We start from the raw sequence: 14,675 nt of genomic DNA, 5'->3' as shown, positions 1-14,675 counted from the left end.
TGGTACCCCCCTCCCAAATATATTAGGGTTCATGTTTAATCACTAGGCCTTAGTTATTTTTGGGTGAGATCTATATAAAAATGGCATATGCCAATTCTTATGATTTTTTTATGTAAGTCAAATATTAATTATTTTATAGTATAAGCTTAAATTGATCTATATTAGCATTTAAAAATAACTTAAAGATGCTTTTAGGTGAGGCTGAATGCCTGCAATCCCATCGGCTAAGGAGTCAGAGGATTACAAGGCCAAAGCTCAGTAACTTAGCAATATTTTCTCCCAATATAAAAAAATCGCTGGTGAGATAGTTTAATGACTAAATGCCCTGGATTAAATCTGTGGTACAAAGGAAAGGAGGAAGGTTTTAAAATTGCCTTGTCTCAGCAACAAAAACAAATGTGAAATTTAAAACCAAAAAATGCATTCTATCACTTTTCTGTGACACACAGAATCTGCTTTAATTCATTTTAAACATTTGAATCTTACACAATCTAAGTTTTCTAACACTCAATAAATGACATGTTTTAGTCATGGGTGTTTCCAAGCCATTAGATGAATTTAAGATCAGTGTAGCTGAGGAAAATGCAGTCATACACACTGGAGTGTGCAGGTGCCATGAATTTGCAGTAATAGTCAAGAACTCATGGATGGGTTGTTTATTGCCTTGAAACTGTTGGAAAATTGTTTTCTGATGATCAAATTCTATACTAATATTGGGAAAAACTTAGACCCTTTCCTGATAGTATGCTTCAAAGAAAGGGACACAATTTCATGCAATAATAAGGAAAACTAATCTTCATACAGGTAGTGGCTAGGAGAAAGCACAGTCTGGTCATTCTGCTAGCTCCAGTTTTGAACCACAATCACCACTAAATGATGTGCATCAAGTATGATTAAAATTGTGTAAATTTACCATGGTAGTGTTGTGAAGAAATATCTATAGTAATGTCCCTGCTGAGGCTCCATTGTTGTTAGGAAGCATCCTGGAGAATGGGAATGATTCATAGATGACTGAAGTCCTGAGATATGTACCTTCCCAGCTTTGCACATTATGCCTGGCACAACATAGTTTAGAATATCATGAGACATAACACAAACTCTCTGACATCAAGGAGGTAATCTGAGAAACACCCCTAAAACAAAGGTCTACAGAGTGATACTTCCAGCTTGGTCCATGGTTGCCCTATTGTACTGGGCACTAATGTTCTTTATGAACTGGAGAAATCAAGCTGCCCCCTAGAGTGGGCATTCTGTTTGGAAGAATATGCAAATCACAGGGAATCTAACACAGATTTCTGAAATAGGTTACATTTGAAAAATTCACATATGGTAAGAAGAAGGAAAGGCCAAGTGAGAAGATGAGAAAAAACAGATCACACATGAAAAAAATTTTCAAAAGAAAAATCACAAGTTTTGTTTGTTAGAGCTTATAGTAAAGACTCCCTCTAGTATCTGGATCCAGGAAGGAGTCATTTTAGATATGGTGCTGTCACTAAAGACAGGGGAGGTGTGTGATACATGCACCATCATCTGTGTTGCAACCATCTAGTGAGGACTGCTCAGGCAGTGGACACGAGCTGGTGGTCAGGACAGAAGTAGAGAGAATTACAGGAGAAGGACACCCCGCTGCAAGTCAGGGTTATTTGGACCCTCTGGGTGGGCACATTCCAGGGTGAAAGTGAAAGGAAGAAACATCTCTTTTCCCATATGCAATCTTAGCACCATCCTGTTCATAACAGGAGAGGAAATCGGATCTGTCACCCCTAACAACACATGTGCAGACTTACAGCTTGGGGTTGTCTTCATCACCCAGCTCAGCTTCACCACTACTGCCAACCCTCCCCATGTACTCTTGGTATTCACTAATAGACAAAAGGGAGGTGGAGAATTGAGACTGGTCTTGCTTCAAGCAAGTGGGTTGGGACTGATGTCAGCCTATGCAGAAACCTCTTACATGTGGCTCTTTGTGTGCTGGGAATCTATGAAGAGCACTAGCGAGAAATGACTAACACCTTAGAGAGGGCGACACCATCACCTAGCCACTCTGCTGCAAAACACACCCTCAAGTAACACGACGAGCAAACACTGGGCAAGACTTGACTGAATGAATGGCAGCTCTTTGTGAGAAGTAGATATGAGAACCATGGGTTGCTTTTATGAATTGTCAGGGTTTTAAAATACAGTTCAGGGTTCACACTTACATCTATACTATTTATATTACTATTATTTTAAATTTCTCCTGAGAAAAGCCACTAGAAGAGAAATTGTTCTTTAAAGTCAAGAAAGAAGAAGCCCCAGAGGTGCTTCTCTGTGGGGACAAGTGCATGGAGTACTGCATACAGGGCATAGTTTAAGGGTGTCTGCATGGCAGGCCACTGCCCATGCTAAAAGTGTGAGTGGCAAACTGCTTACCCAATCAGCACAGCTCTGGGCAGAAGGCCATGTGTTGCAGTCCCACTCTTTAATTGTTCACTGCAAGGACAGTTAGCAGACATTGCATTGGTGGCTGTCTATATTTTGCTTAGACACTGCCTGAGTACATATACATGGTAACTGTACAATAAAATCAGGCCTGATTCCTGCTTGGTCTCTGGAGGTCTTGATTAGAGACTCCATAGCCACACCCTCTTCTACTCTGTTCTGTGGACATCCTCAGGGTTGAGAGAGACCAAGCACTTCTCTGCAGACCCCAAGCTCCCATTACTGGGAAACAAACATGATCCTGCAGGAGGGTTTATTTTTTTCTGACTGATATTGCGATGGAAGAGTAAAGATCTGCTTTCATCTTTCCTGCTTTATCTTGTTCTGTGGGTCTTAGGGTCACATTTATAAGTGCATGCTAATGACATGAAAAATTGAGTTTTGAAAAAAAAATCTGAAAGTGACCAGGGCAGGATGGATTTCAAGTGTCCTAAATGTTCCCCTAAGCAAAATTGAATTTACACATTTCCATTATTAGATATTACAAAAGGATTTTAGTGATTAAAACCGGATGGACTAATACATAAAAATATTCTTCCATATTCTTGTTAATTATATTTACAAGCCTATAATTTGGCACCATGAATTGGAACTTACCAGCACAGTTATTTGACTTTCTAAAATATTTAATGTACTTCCTCCTGATCATAGTCTCTTATTTGACACATACCAACTGAAAATTCTTAACCATGTGAGATTCCATTCTATAAAATGAGGTTTGAACGTAGAACCTCATTTCCCTCTAAAGATATCAAAATGTACAATTACTCAAACCATAATTGTTCTATGAGTTATGAAGATGACCAAAGCAAGATTATCAATCAAAATATTAAAACTTATTAATTCCATGGTAATAAGTATAAAATTAGTAGTGTTTAAAATCTCTACATGACATACCATATATAAGTTATTTCCCATGAAGTTATTAAATTGAAAAATAAAGAAGTAAAACTGACATTCCCTATAAGAAAAATTGACTCATTTTAGCAGGATCTCAAAGAAACAAACATCTTTAGAAGACAATATCCTCATTACACCACACAGAACATGGTCCTCTTGAATCCAAAAGTTCTAACAAGCCCAGAGGACCATGTTCTATATGGTGCAATGAGGATATTGTCTTCTGAAGATGTTTGCTTCTTTAAAAAGCAAAGAGCTACTGGAAAAGCTCACTAGTAGATTAAATTTCCTCCACCAATGCCCTTTTTAGAATCCACACTAACTCTGCTTCTGATGACACAGAGGTACTTTATCTCCTGAAAAAGCTGAGCAGAGCACAAACACTTGTAAGTTTTATGGAAAGGATGTGTTTAAGTTCTGTCTCTGCAGATTTGTAATACTAATGTCCGTAGAAAGGCAAGAAGTTCCCACTGGAGAACACAGAACTGTGGCTGCCCCAGTGGGACATGTCATCTCTCTTAATTTTATTGTCTTCTCTGATGGATAACAGCAATCCAAGAGATCTGGGCTTCAAACCCTTAAAGTTTCCTGGACACATCTGGAAAATGATCTTGACTGAGATAATTTTCTCATGTTGATAAGAAAACTTAAATTACTCTAATTCTGGTCCTAATCAAATTAGTCCAAACCCGTCCCAAAACCTATAATGCCTCTACTTTGATGTAAGGGACTCCTGGCACCCCCATAATTTCCCTAAGCCCTGAAATGTGTGATGGGCCTCTCTGTTCCTAGTTTGCACATGGAGCACACCTTCTTGGGGGTAGTGATGGTTTGGTAAGTCATCTTTAGAAAGTGACAGTCCCGTGGCTCAGGCTCTAAGTGAAATAATAAAATTAAGAAAAGAAGAGGAAGAGCTATAGGTCACATGTTGTAGAAATCACAGGCAAATGGAAGCTAGTCAGAGTTGAGGCAGAGTCCGAGCTGGAGTCCACTCTAAGAAACCTACATGATCAACTCCACCTTCTCTGAGAGAAAACCATGTAAAAAGTAGGTTCAGTTTCCTGGGTACTGTATATAAATATACATAAAAGCATTAAAGCGCTATATTAAAAAAGGATCCGCATTATCTGGAGTCAAAATAAAGGACAGTCATTTCAAGCAGACCCACTTATGTTCCAGTTGTAGAAATCAGAAGATAGTTCTTGAACACTGCCATTATCAACATGTGAAGGGTTAGTACAAGCATGATAATGAATGAAACATTTGTTTTTTTCTAGAGATAGCTGGAAACGTGGACTAAATGGAAATATATAAAATGAAAACATATCCACAGACAGAAATTCCACATAGATAGAATGAGGGACATTGGAAAACTGAAAAAGAAAGTCATAATAATTGCCAAAGCATGAGTCTTTCAAAGCCACATGAGAGGGAAACATAAAACAGGAAAAGGGTACAAGTCGTTGAACAAGCATTTCAGCATATGAACACTTAGAGAAAGACACATCAAGGGTGGAGGAAAAGAATAACCTCATGCAGCCCCTATCCTGGACCAACCACATAAAAGTTTTGTGCATTTGGTGAATTAGGCTGTGCCTTACTCCCTGGCATAGCCCATTAATCACCAATGTGCCACCTGGAATACTGTCCCTCATATACAATCACTTCCTTGGAGGCTTCTGAATGATCCATGGCAGAGTGTTGGCCAGTATTCCCAACTTTGTGGAGCCAAGAAGAGCTCATTGGAGAGGTGGAGAATTGCAGACCACACCTTTGTTGTAATGTGGACATGCTGAATAATTAGGTGTTGTTGAGTCCAATCTCTTCATAGCCCTGATTTTTTATAGAATAGAAAATAATTTCATCTCTAATTGTGAGGATTAGGACACAATATACTGAACAAGTGGGTTCCAATCAGTTCAAGAAGGCTCTCTGGGAAGCTGGGCATGGTGGTATTTGCCTGTAATCTCAGCAGCTTGGAAGGCTGAGGAAGGAGGATCATGAGTTCAGAGCCAGCCTCAGTGAAAAAAATTTACTAAGCAGATTAGTGAGATCCTGTTTCTACATAAAATAAGAATAGGGATGTGGCTCAGGGGTTGAGTGCCCCCGAGTTCAACCTTTGTCATCGTACCATTCCCAAAAAAGAAGAATGTCTGGGGAGTGAGTTTTATGCTTTGATTTATAAGAGCTTTCATGGAGGTTCGAAAGTGTAGAACTAGTATAGAATAAGTGGTATGGGCCACACTCTGGGTTGGATGTGCATGCATTTGAATCCAGGCTATTATATATATATTTATATATATTATAGATTTGATGTTGATCTACTGATGGGATATTTCCTACACAAGGCATGGATGTGCTTTATTTAAAGTCTGAAATAATAGATTTATATTTTAAACCATCTGCAGCTACATATTGAAAAATAACAGTCATCAGAAAATGATGCATGTGAAGCTAGATCATTTCATGTCTCTATAGAACATGTAGATCTATAAGGCAAGATAGTAAGAGAAACAATAAAACAAAAACATTCATGAACTTGGGATACCATTTAAAAATCTAAGGTGAATGTTGGTCCACAATCTGACTTCCATAACAAGATCCCTATAGCACAAATATTAAAAATCAAGAATAAATAAAGGAGATAGATTCAAACTAAAAAAGCTGCTTCTCAGCAAAAGAAACAATTATGTAAAGAAAGAAACTACAGATTTTATAAAAATCTTTACCACACGTAATTCTGAAAAAGCACTAATGTCTAGGGTATATAAAAAACTCAAAATTAACACAAACAACAACAAAAATAACCAATTAACAAATGGACTCAGTTACTGAACAGACAACTTCACAGAAGAAATATAAGCCATTAGCAAATATATAAAAAAATTCCACCTATCTAGCAAGTAGGAAAATGTAAATCAAAATTACTTTAAGATTTTATCTCACTTCAGTCAGAATGGCAATCATTGATAATGCAGGCAACAATAAATGTTGGTGAGGTTGTGGGTGAAAAGGAACACTCACACATTGCTCATGAGATTGACTCCAAATTGGTGCAACCACCATTGAAAGCGGTATGGAGACGCCTTGAAAATCCAGAATAGAACCATCATTTGACCCAGCTATCCCTCTCTTTGGACTATACTCAAAGGACTTAAAAGAAGCATACTAGGGAGAAACAGCTTCACCAATGTTTACAGCAGCACAATTCACAATAGATAAACCATAGAACCAACCTATGTTTTCTTCAACAGATGAATGGATCAATAAAATGTGATATATATATATATATATATATATATATATATATATATATATATATATATATATATATAATTTCCCACATCGATGGAATATTACTTAGCTTTAAAGATGAATGAAACTATGCCATTTGGTGGTAAAAAGATAGAGTTGAAGAATATCATGCTAAGTGAAATAAGCCCCAGCCCCACCTCCCACCCCCCCGACACACAGAAACACAAAGGCCAATTGTTCTCTCCAATAAGTGTATGCTAATTCACAATGGGGGTGAGGAAAAATAGTTATTTAGATTAAGTAGAGATGATTGCAGGGAGGGGAGGGAATATGGGGATAGAAATGATAGTAGAATGAAACAGACATTACATATAATACATAATATATAGAGATGCACAAGCACTCAATAAGGGAGGGGGAGAGAATAGAAATTCAGTAGATTAGACAAAGTTGGATTGAAGAAAAGAAAAGGGAAATAGGAGTACAAATGACAGTAGAATGAATCAGACACAACTTTTTAATGTTTATATATAAATACACCTCAGGGAAGGTCCACACCATGTACACCTCAAGAATAAAATGCTAACTAAAAGGAGTTTTACTCCATGTATAATATGTCAAAATTTGCTCTACTATCATGTATACCTAAAAAGAGTAAGAAATTTTAAAAATGACAAGGGAAAATTTGTATACCGAGAAGATTTGTGAGTTAAAAACTCTTCAATGAATGGTAATGTCATTAAGGTTAAGTAAAAGTATAAAAGAGTACCTTGAGTCCCTACAAAACAACAATGTAATTAGAGTTGCCCAAGTCAGTCTGCACAACTATCATTTATCACAAAATTTTTTGTTTACAATTTTTTTCTATTTGTTTTACAAAGCAGCACAAGAACAATACTTACAAGTTGAGCAGAGAGGAAACATTACAAAGCAGTGTTATGAATACTATGAATAGTGCTGTGGGCACTCAAAGAAAGCATTCTCAGTTTTCTCCCCCATGCAATAAAAAATCATGCAGTTGAAAGATACATTAGTTACTGATTAGATAACACATGCAAGTGTTTGTGACATTCAGTATGTGGGCAGCTGCTCAACTTCGCAGGTCAGATCCAATAGATAAGGAAGACACTCTCTTCACACAAGACAGTGTTTCCTTGAGTAATACTATGAAAGCAAGAGAGAAAGCAAAGTAACAGACACAGGCAACTGTATTGCCAGACTAGAAAACCCCAACACTGAACCTATGTACTGGGGAGTCCCAAAGAGCTTTTCAGGGTCCTGACTGGGAAGTGCTGGGCAGAGCATCCTCTCCACAGGTGAGAGTCTGAAGTCTTGTTCTAACTTGTATTGAAAGTGAGGTCGAATAAATACAAGTTAGAACAAAGAAAACTTCATTCCATCATCTTCCATGACCTGGTGATTCCCTGAAGAACATCAAGTCCTCCCAAGAGCAGGTCAGATCCTTGAGGAGCGAGTGATAGCCTTGAGATGACTAAATAAATTAAGATTCCAATGAGTGAGCCACCCACCCAGATGCATTGAGAAATCAGCATTCTTTATCTGTTTCATCAAGGACTTCAGACATTATTCAAACAAGAAAAGGGAAGATCTTTAGTATTTTCCTTAGACCTCTACGACTGAATCTTTCCTCCTGGCCTTATAAAGAGTTTAAACTCTCATATGTAACATGAAGCCAGTTTTCTGCATAAAATAATGTGGAGATAAGCATGAAATCTAGAGATTTGCCCTTTGGAATAAAAAATGTTGTGAATATTATTCTCCTAGAACTTATCATTATATTTCAATAGTTATTTTCCCAAATAAAGTTAAATGAAATGTTGGTGGGTGGTGTTTTGTTGACCCAAATGTTCACATATAAAGAGAATATTGTGTTTTAACTTTTTCAACAGAACTTGTATATGAGAGTCTAAGGTTTATTTCAATCAAAATTGTGTTTCTCTCTCTGTGGTGTCATGGGCTCTTGGAGCTATAAGATCTGAGAAGGGACATGGTTAGTTTATAGTATCTTATAATTACTGGGTTGCAGAGGGTTCTGGGAGACCATGACACATTGTATCTATCATATAATCCAATAAGTATAAGATACATTATATTCTAAATTATTAAATAGAACCAAAGGGTCTACAAAATCAAAATATATAATGAGATAAAAAATATGGGGACATAAATGCTTCTATAGTATGTCTTTTTCTTTTTACAATCATCATTTTACATGTTTCTAGTTACACTTTTTTACTGGGTATGCAAAACTAAAGAAGTGGTCCCAAATTGTGATGTTTTTCCTACACTAGAGGTGAGTATAGTCACCTCAGTTATGAACGTCATATAATTTATGAGGAACTGCATGGTTTCTTCAGTCCAAGAGTGAGGATGGGCCTATGGACCATGTGGATTTCCCAGGAAACTTTAAGACTATTTCCCCCTTCAGCACCTCTGATTTATTGCCTGAATATGCACGTTGGCTCCTAGTCTCTTGGGTCTTTCTTTTCTCCATGATTGGGAGCTTGTATAACTCTCCGGAGTTGTAGATCCCTTAGGGAGTTCTGCTACTTTATAAGGTGAAATGTTAAACTCATAATTCAAACTAGGAATATCTGGGAATATTTTAGTATCCCTAAGCCCTTCTTTTAACTGTCTTAATTTTCCCATAATTACAAACAAGAGAGTATATAATTTACATGAATAATATTCTCCAAATAATACTTGATTATACATGAAATAATTAATGGAGATGTTATAGCATTATTTACCCAACAGAATGCTTTACTATTGCATCGATCTTTTAGAAAAGTGAATAGTGGGAGATGTGTGAACTAATAACATCATTAAATGCATGACAAGGTTAACATTAAGAAATTCACACTTTATTTAGCAACAAATTACATTAGTTATGAAATATAAGTAAAAACGCTCTGTAAAACTTGCATCGTGGACCATGCTTTGACCCTAGGGATGTGAGAAACTTTGCAAGTTCAAAGTCAGTCTTCATAACTTAGTGAGGACCTATGCAACTTAGCAAACCCTATCTCTAAATTAAAAAAAAAATCTGAGGATGTAGTTTACTGAGTAAGTGTTTCTAACTTTAAGGAGCTCTGAAAATTTTAAATTTGCACAATTCTATACTTGAATTTCCTTATTTCTATAATATCAACTAAAGATGTTAAGAAAAATTTAAACAAATGTCCAAAGCGATTACCCATTTTCTACATTTAAATGATTTTTTCCCTCCTAAATCCCAAATACTTCAGGGGATGGGCTATAGATATGAAACTTACTACCATCTTTATATTTGTCAAGGTGTGTTTGTAAATATTTTGCTGTTATCTAAGGTACACACTTTGAACAGATGCTACTCCACATTTGCTACAGATATGAGGTCAGTAATTAAAAAATGTGGGAAATTTGAATACAGTCTTGGACACATTCTTTAGGTTTCTATATGCTATAAATCCTCCAGTGTTTTAAAAATGTTTGATCAATGGCCAAAAGCTTTGCAAAAAATTTTCCCCAACTTCTCTCACTCGTATGAATTCTGAGGTGCTGAGTAGGATGTGAACAACTATTGGAGACTCTGTCACCTATTTTATATTTATATGATTTCTGTGCTATCATATCTCTGGTGTGAAATAGTGTTGAATTACTGTGAAATAGGGTTGATTCATCCTTAAAGACATTGATGCAATGTTTTCATTGTAAAACTTCTCTTCAGTATAAAATCTTTAATGTTTAGTAAGATGTGATCTTCAATATTAAAAGCTTTGCCATTCTTCACATTTATAGGACTTCTCTCTAATATGGGTTCTCTGATGTCGAGTAAGTGATGATTGTTGATTAAAATCTTTGCCACATTCTCTACATTTGTAGGGCTTCTCTCCAGTGTGGATTTGCTGGTGCTGAGTAAATGATGATTTTTGATTGAAACTCTTGCCACACAATTTACATTTGTAGGGCTTCTCTCCAGTATGAATCCTTTTGTGACGATCAAGATGTGAGATGCTATTAAAAGCTTTTTCACATTCTTTACATTTGTAGGGCTTTTCTCCAGTGTGAATTCTCTGGTGCTGAGTAAGTGGCCATCTTTCCCTAAAAGTTTTGCCACATTCTTCACATTTGTAGGGCTTCTCTCCAGTATGAATCCTTTTGTGACAATTAAGCTGTGAGATGGTATTAAAAACATTGCCACATTCTTTACATTTGTAGGGCTTCTCTCCAGTGTGGATTCGCTGGTGCTGAGTAAGTGATGATTTGTGACGGAAAATTTTGCCACACACTGTACACATGTAGGGCTTCTCGCCAGTGTGCATTCTCAGGTGCCGAATAAGATCTATTTTTTGATTAAAACTTTTGCCACATTCTTTACATTTGTAGGGCTTCTCTCCAGTGTGGATTCGCTGGTGCTTAGTAAGTGATGATTTTTCACTAAAACTCTTGCCACATACATTACATTTGTAGGGTTTCTCTCCAGTATGAATCCTGTTGTGGCAATCAAGATTTGAGTTTGTATTAAAACTCTTGCCACACACTTTACATTTGCAGGGCTTCTCTCCAGTATGAATCCTGTTGTGGCGATCAAGATTTGAGTTTCTATTAAAGCTCATGCCACACACTTTACATTTGTAGGGCTTCTCTCCAGTATGAATCCTGTTGTGGCAATCAAGATTTGAGTTTCTATTAAAACTCTTGCCACACACTTTACATTTGTAGGGCTTCTCTCCAGTATGAATCCTTTTGTGACAATTACGCTGTGAGATCCTATTAAAAGCTTTGCCACACTCTTTGCATTTGTAGGGCTTCTCTCCAGTGTGGATTCGCTGGTGCTGAGTAAGTGATGATTTTTCACTAAATCTCTTGCCACACACAATACATTTGTAGGGTTTCTCTCCAGTATGAATCCTGTTGTGGCGATCAAGATTTGAGTTTCTATTAAAGCTCATGCCACACACTTTACATTTGTAGGGCTTCTCTCCGGTATGAATTCTCTGGTAATTTTGAAGGCTTGGGTTTTTACTGAAACCTTGGCAAAATAGTTTACATATGTGGGGCATTATTCGAAGGTTTGTCCACTGGTGAAAAATAAGATTTGAGCTTTTATTAGAAGTTTTGTCACATTCTTTGCATTTGCATGGCATGTCTTCTGTATGAACACTGTGATGTTGAGTAAAGTTTTTGAGTGCATTGCATTCTTCACATTGATAGTTTTTCTCTGCAGAATAAAATTTGGTGTTGAGTAAGGGTTGAAAAACTTTTTAAGGCTTTCCCACACTTTTTACATTTACAAGTCTCTCTTTCAGTCTAAATCCTCTGATACATAACAAGTTGTAACTTTTCACGAAAAGTTTTTTCACATTCTTTAAATTTGTAGAATTTATCACTATCATAGTATCTTCTGTGTTTAAAAAATATATCAAGGCATTTGCTGTCTCAATATCTTCTATACTTATAGGACTCTCTTTCTCTATAAATTTTATTGTATTAAGAAAGCTTTGCACTGTGGTTAAGAGCCCTTTCAGATATGTTACACTGCAGGTTTTTTCTTGGCTATGAATATTTTAATGAATAATAGTTTTAGATGATTAAAGTAAGACTTTCCTACATTTTTCATCTTGGTAAATTTCCTTTAGACAAAGACTAGGATTTCTCTATATCCATAATTTTTATCACCAATATAAATATATTGGTCATTACTCAGGGTAGAGATATGGCTTTTTGTGTTACTTATAGCATTATCTATATAGTTCACTTTCCAGAAATCTGTATCAGAATTGTCATTGAGCAATAGTGGGGAAGTAAACACTTTTCTACAATTCTTAATATTATCTATTTGGGCACAAGGAAAAATTCAACTTTTTTTTCAGAAAAATGGACATTTTATAAAGAAACTCTCAAAAGAATCACTTTTAGAAATAACTTTTCTGTGCAAATGTTTGACTGGAATTTTAAATCAGTGCTACTTTTATAATTAGCCAAGTTGAAAACTGATGCATGGACTAGATTTCAAATTTTCCACATTGCCTTTCAGTTCAAACATGGCTGTGGATTTATCCTTAAAGACATATAAATCTCCTCAAAATAAATGAAATACATTGAATTTTTTTTTCAGATATTAATTTTCTCTGGTGTCTTTTGACCATAAAATTTTTATCATAAATAGGGACTACTGATTGATTTTGTCTATTATAATACAATTTTTGAACTTTACTCTCAACTATATTTTCCCATTGTTTTCCTGGTTGTATATAGTCAAAGTCACATTTTCCATATCTTCCCTCTCTCTCTTTTATTCCCTGCTCTGGTGAAATTTGTCGAGGTTGATGAGAAGTCATGGCTGTAATAAATAAAAATAACAAACATGTTTACTTACTGTACTGGGCTGAGTATATTTTGCAAACCTAATAAATTACAGCAAAAAATATCATCAGCAGGGGAGTGGATTATTAAATCCAAGTTCATCAGTACTGTAGAAATATATAGATAAAATAAAAATACACACAGAAAAATATTTTGAAGATTTTCCTAATCATCTTTGTGTTCACAGTATCAAAGATGAGTACATTATTATGGAGAGTAATATAGTAGAGAAAAATACATTGTGTTACACAAAGATTTTCCTCTTTTAGAATATATTTTAAAAATCTACCAACTTTCTTCTGTTTCATTAAATTATAAAAACATAAAATATGTGAATATTTGGGAAATGTTCAAAAAGGGGTTCCTGCTTACCAACAGAAAAAAAAAAAACATGGCTAAATCGACTGTAAGCAAAGTTATGAATCACTCAAAGGGAATAGTCAATTATCATTTAAAATAAGTTTACTGAACTAAACCAACACAAAAAAACAGAATAAAAATTAGTCAAGAATTGTTGATAGTAATAATCAGAAAATGTATGTTGAAAGACTTTCTTTAGAAAACGTCTGAAAGAATCAGGGGTGGTTGTTCATAGCAACATAGGAGGTTGAGCTAGAGCATCAAAATTTGAAGGCCAAAGTAAAAAATGCAAAGTGCTAAATCGCCCTTTATTTCTCTTTCCAGTACTAATAAACACATCTCAGAAAATAAAAAATATGAAACATCCAAGCAGCTCAGTTTTCTCCAAGTTGTAAAGACTCAAAGTAGGTTTTAATCCAAGTTTAAAAACTCAGAATACTGAGAGCATCCAATAAAAAAAGATAAGTCACCTAGAAATGTGTAACCATATAATTGTGAAATCCTTAGTCGAATCTTCAAAACACAGGAAGGAATTCAAGTCTATCTATATTCAAGGGATGAAAGAATAAAATTATCAACCAAGACATTATATTCACAGCTACTACCTTTCAAAAGAGAAGGAAAATGAAGACTTTAAACATATAAAAATATACACACTATTCATCAACACTGGATCTGTTCTCCAAAATGTACTAAAGGTAATCCTTCATAATAAAATGTAAGTGCACATCATCATAAGTCATATAAAATTTTAAACATTTCTTGGCAAATTAATTCTATTTTATTGTAATGACAGGTCTCCGAACATGTAATTTTGCAATAGAATTTGAAAGAAAAAAGCATACCAACAATACTATTAATAGGCATATATACCTGTAACAAAAATATGATTTTAAAAGGACAAATAAATATCAGTTTTTTAATAAAGTGAAGTCAAGTTGATACTCATACAAAGTATGAGTACGAGATTCTTCATTATTAGAATTTTTTGTTGGCAAATGCAAGATTACAAAATTCTGATCAAAACAAAACTTGGATATCTGAATTAACTCTAAATATTGCAATTGTACATAGTCTACAGGATACTCTAAATCTAAGAACACACACATAATAAAAGCAAAGAGATATAATAATGACACATGCAAAAGTGATCGAACAAAACCTGGCCTGTCTAAATTATAGTACACAAAACATAGTTTAAGACAGTTATAGGACATAGAAGGCATTTTAAATTAGAAATAACTTTGAAAAGAGGAAAAGAGAGAAAAGGACCCTATCCCTAGGTTTTGAATTAAGAGTGAATACATTCG

General features: G+C 35.4%; 1 protein-coding gene across 1 annotated transcript in view; it reads right to left on the bottom strand.

Moving 5' to 3' along the window:
* The window catches only part of LOC144371266 (uncharacterized), a 137,918-nt gene that overhangs the window by 86,992 nt on the left and 36,251 nt on the right, over positions 1–14,675 (bottom strand). The window contains exon 3 of the mRNA XM_078033674.1: positions 10,430–11,540. Within this exon, the coding sequence (XP_077889800.1) occupies positions 10,430–11,540 (1,111 nt within the window). The remainder of the gene's footprint in view (positions 1–10,429; positions 11,541–14,675) is intronic.

The sequence above is a fragment of the Ictidomys tridecemlineatus genome, chromosome 16, assembly GCF_052094955.1.
Source record: "Ictidomys tridecemlineatus isolate mIctTri1 chromosome 16, mIctTri1.hap1, whole genome shotgun sequence".
NCBI lineage: Eukaryota > Metazoa > Chordata > Mammalia > Rodentia > Sciuridae > Ictidomys > Ictidomys tridecemlineatus.
The sequence above is the reverse complement of the archived record's forward strand: the minus strand, read 5'-3'. Positions and strand labels throughout refer to the sequence as shown.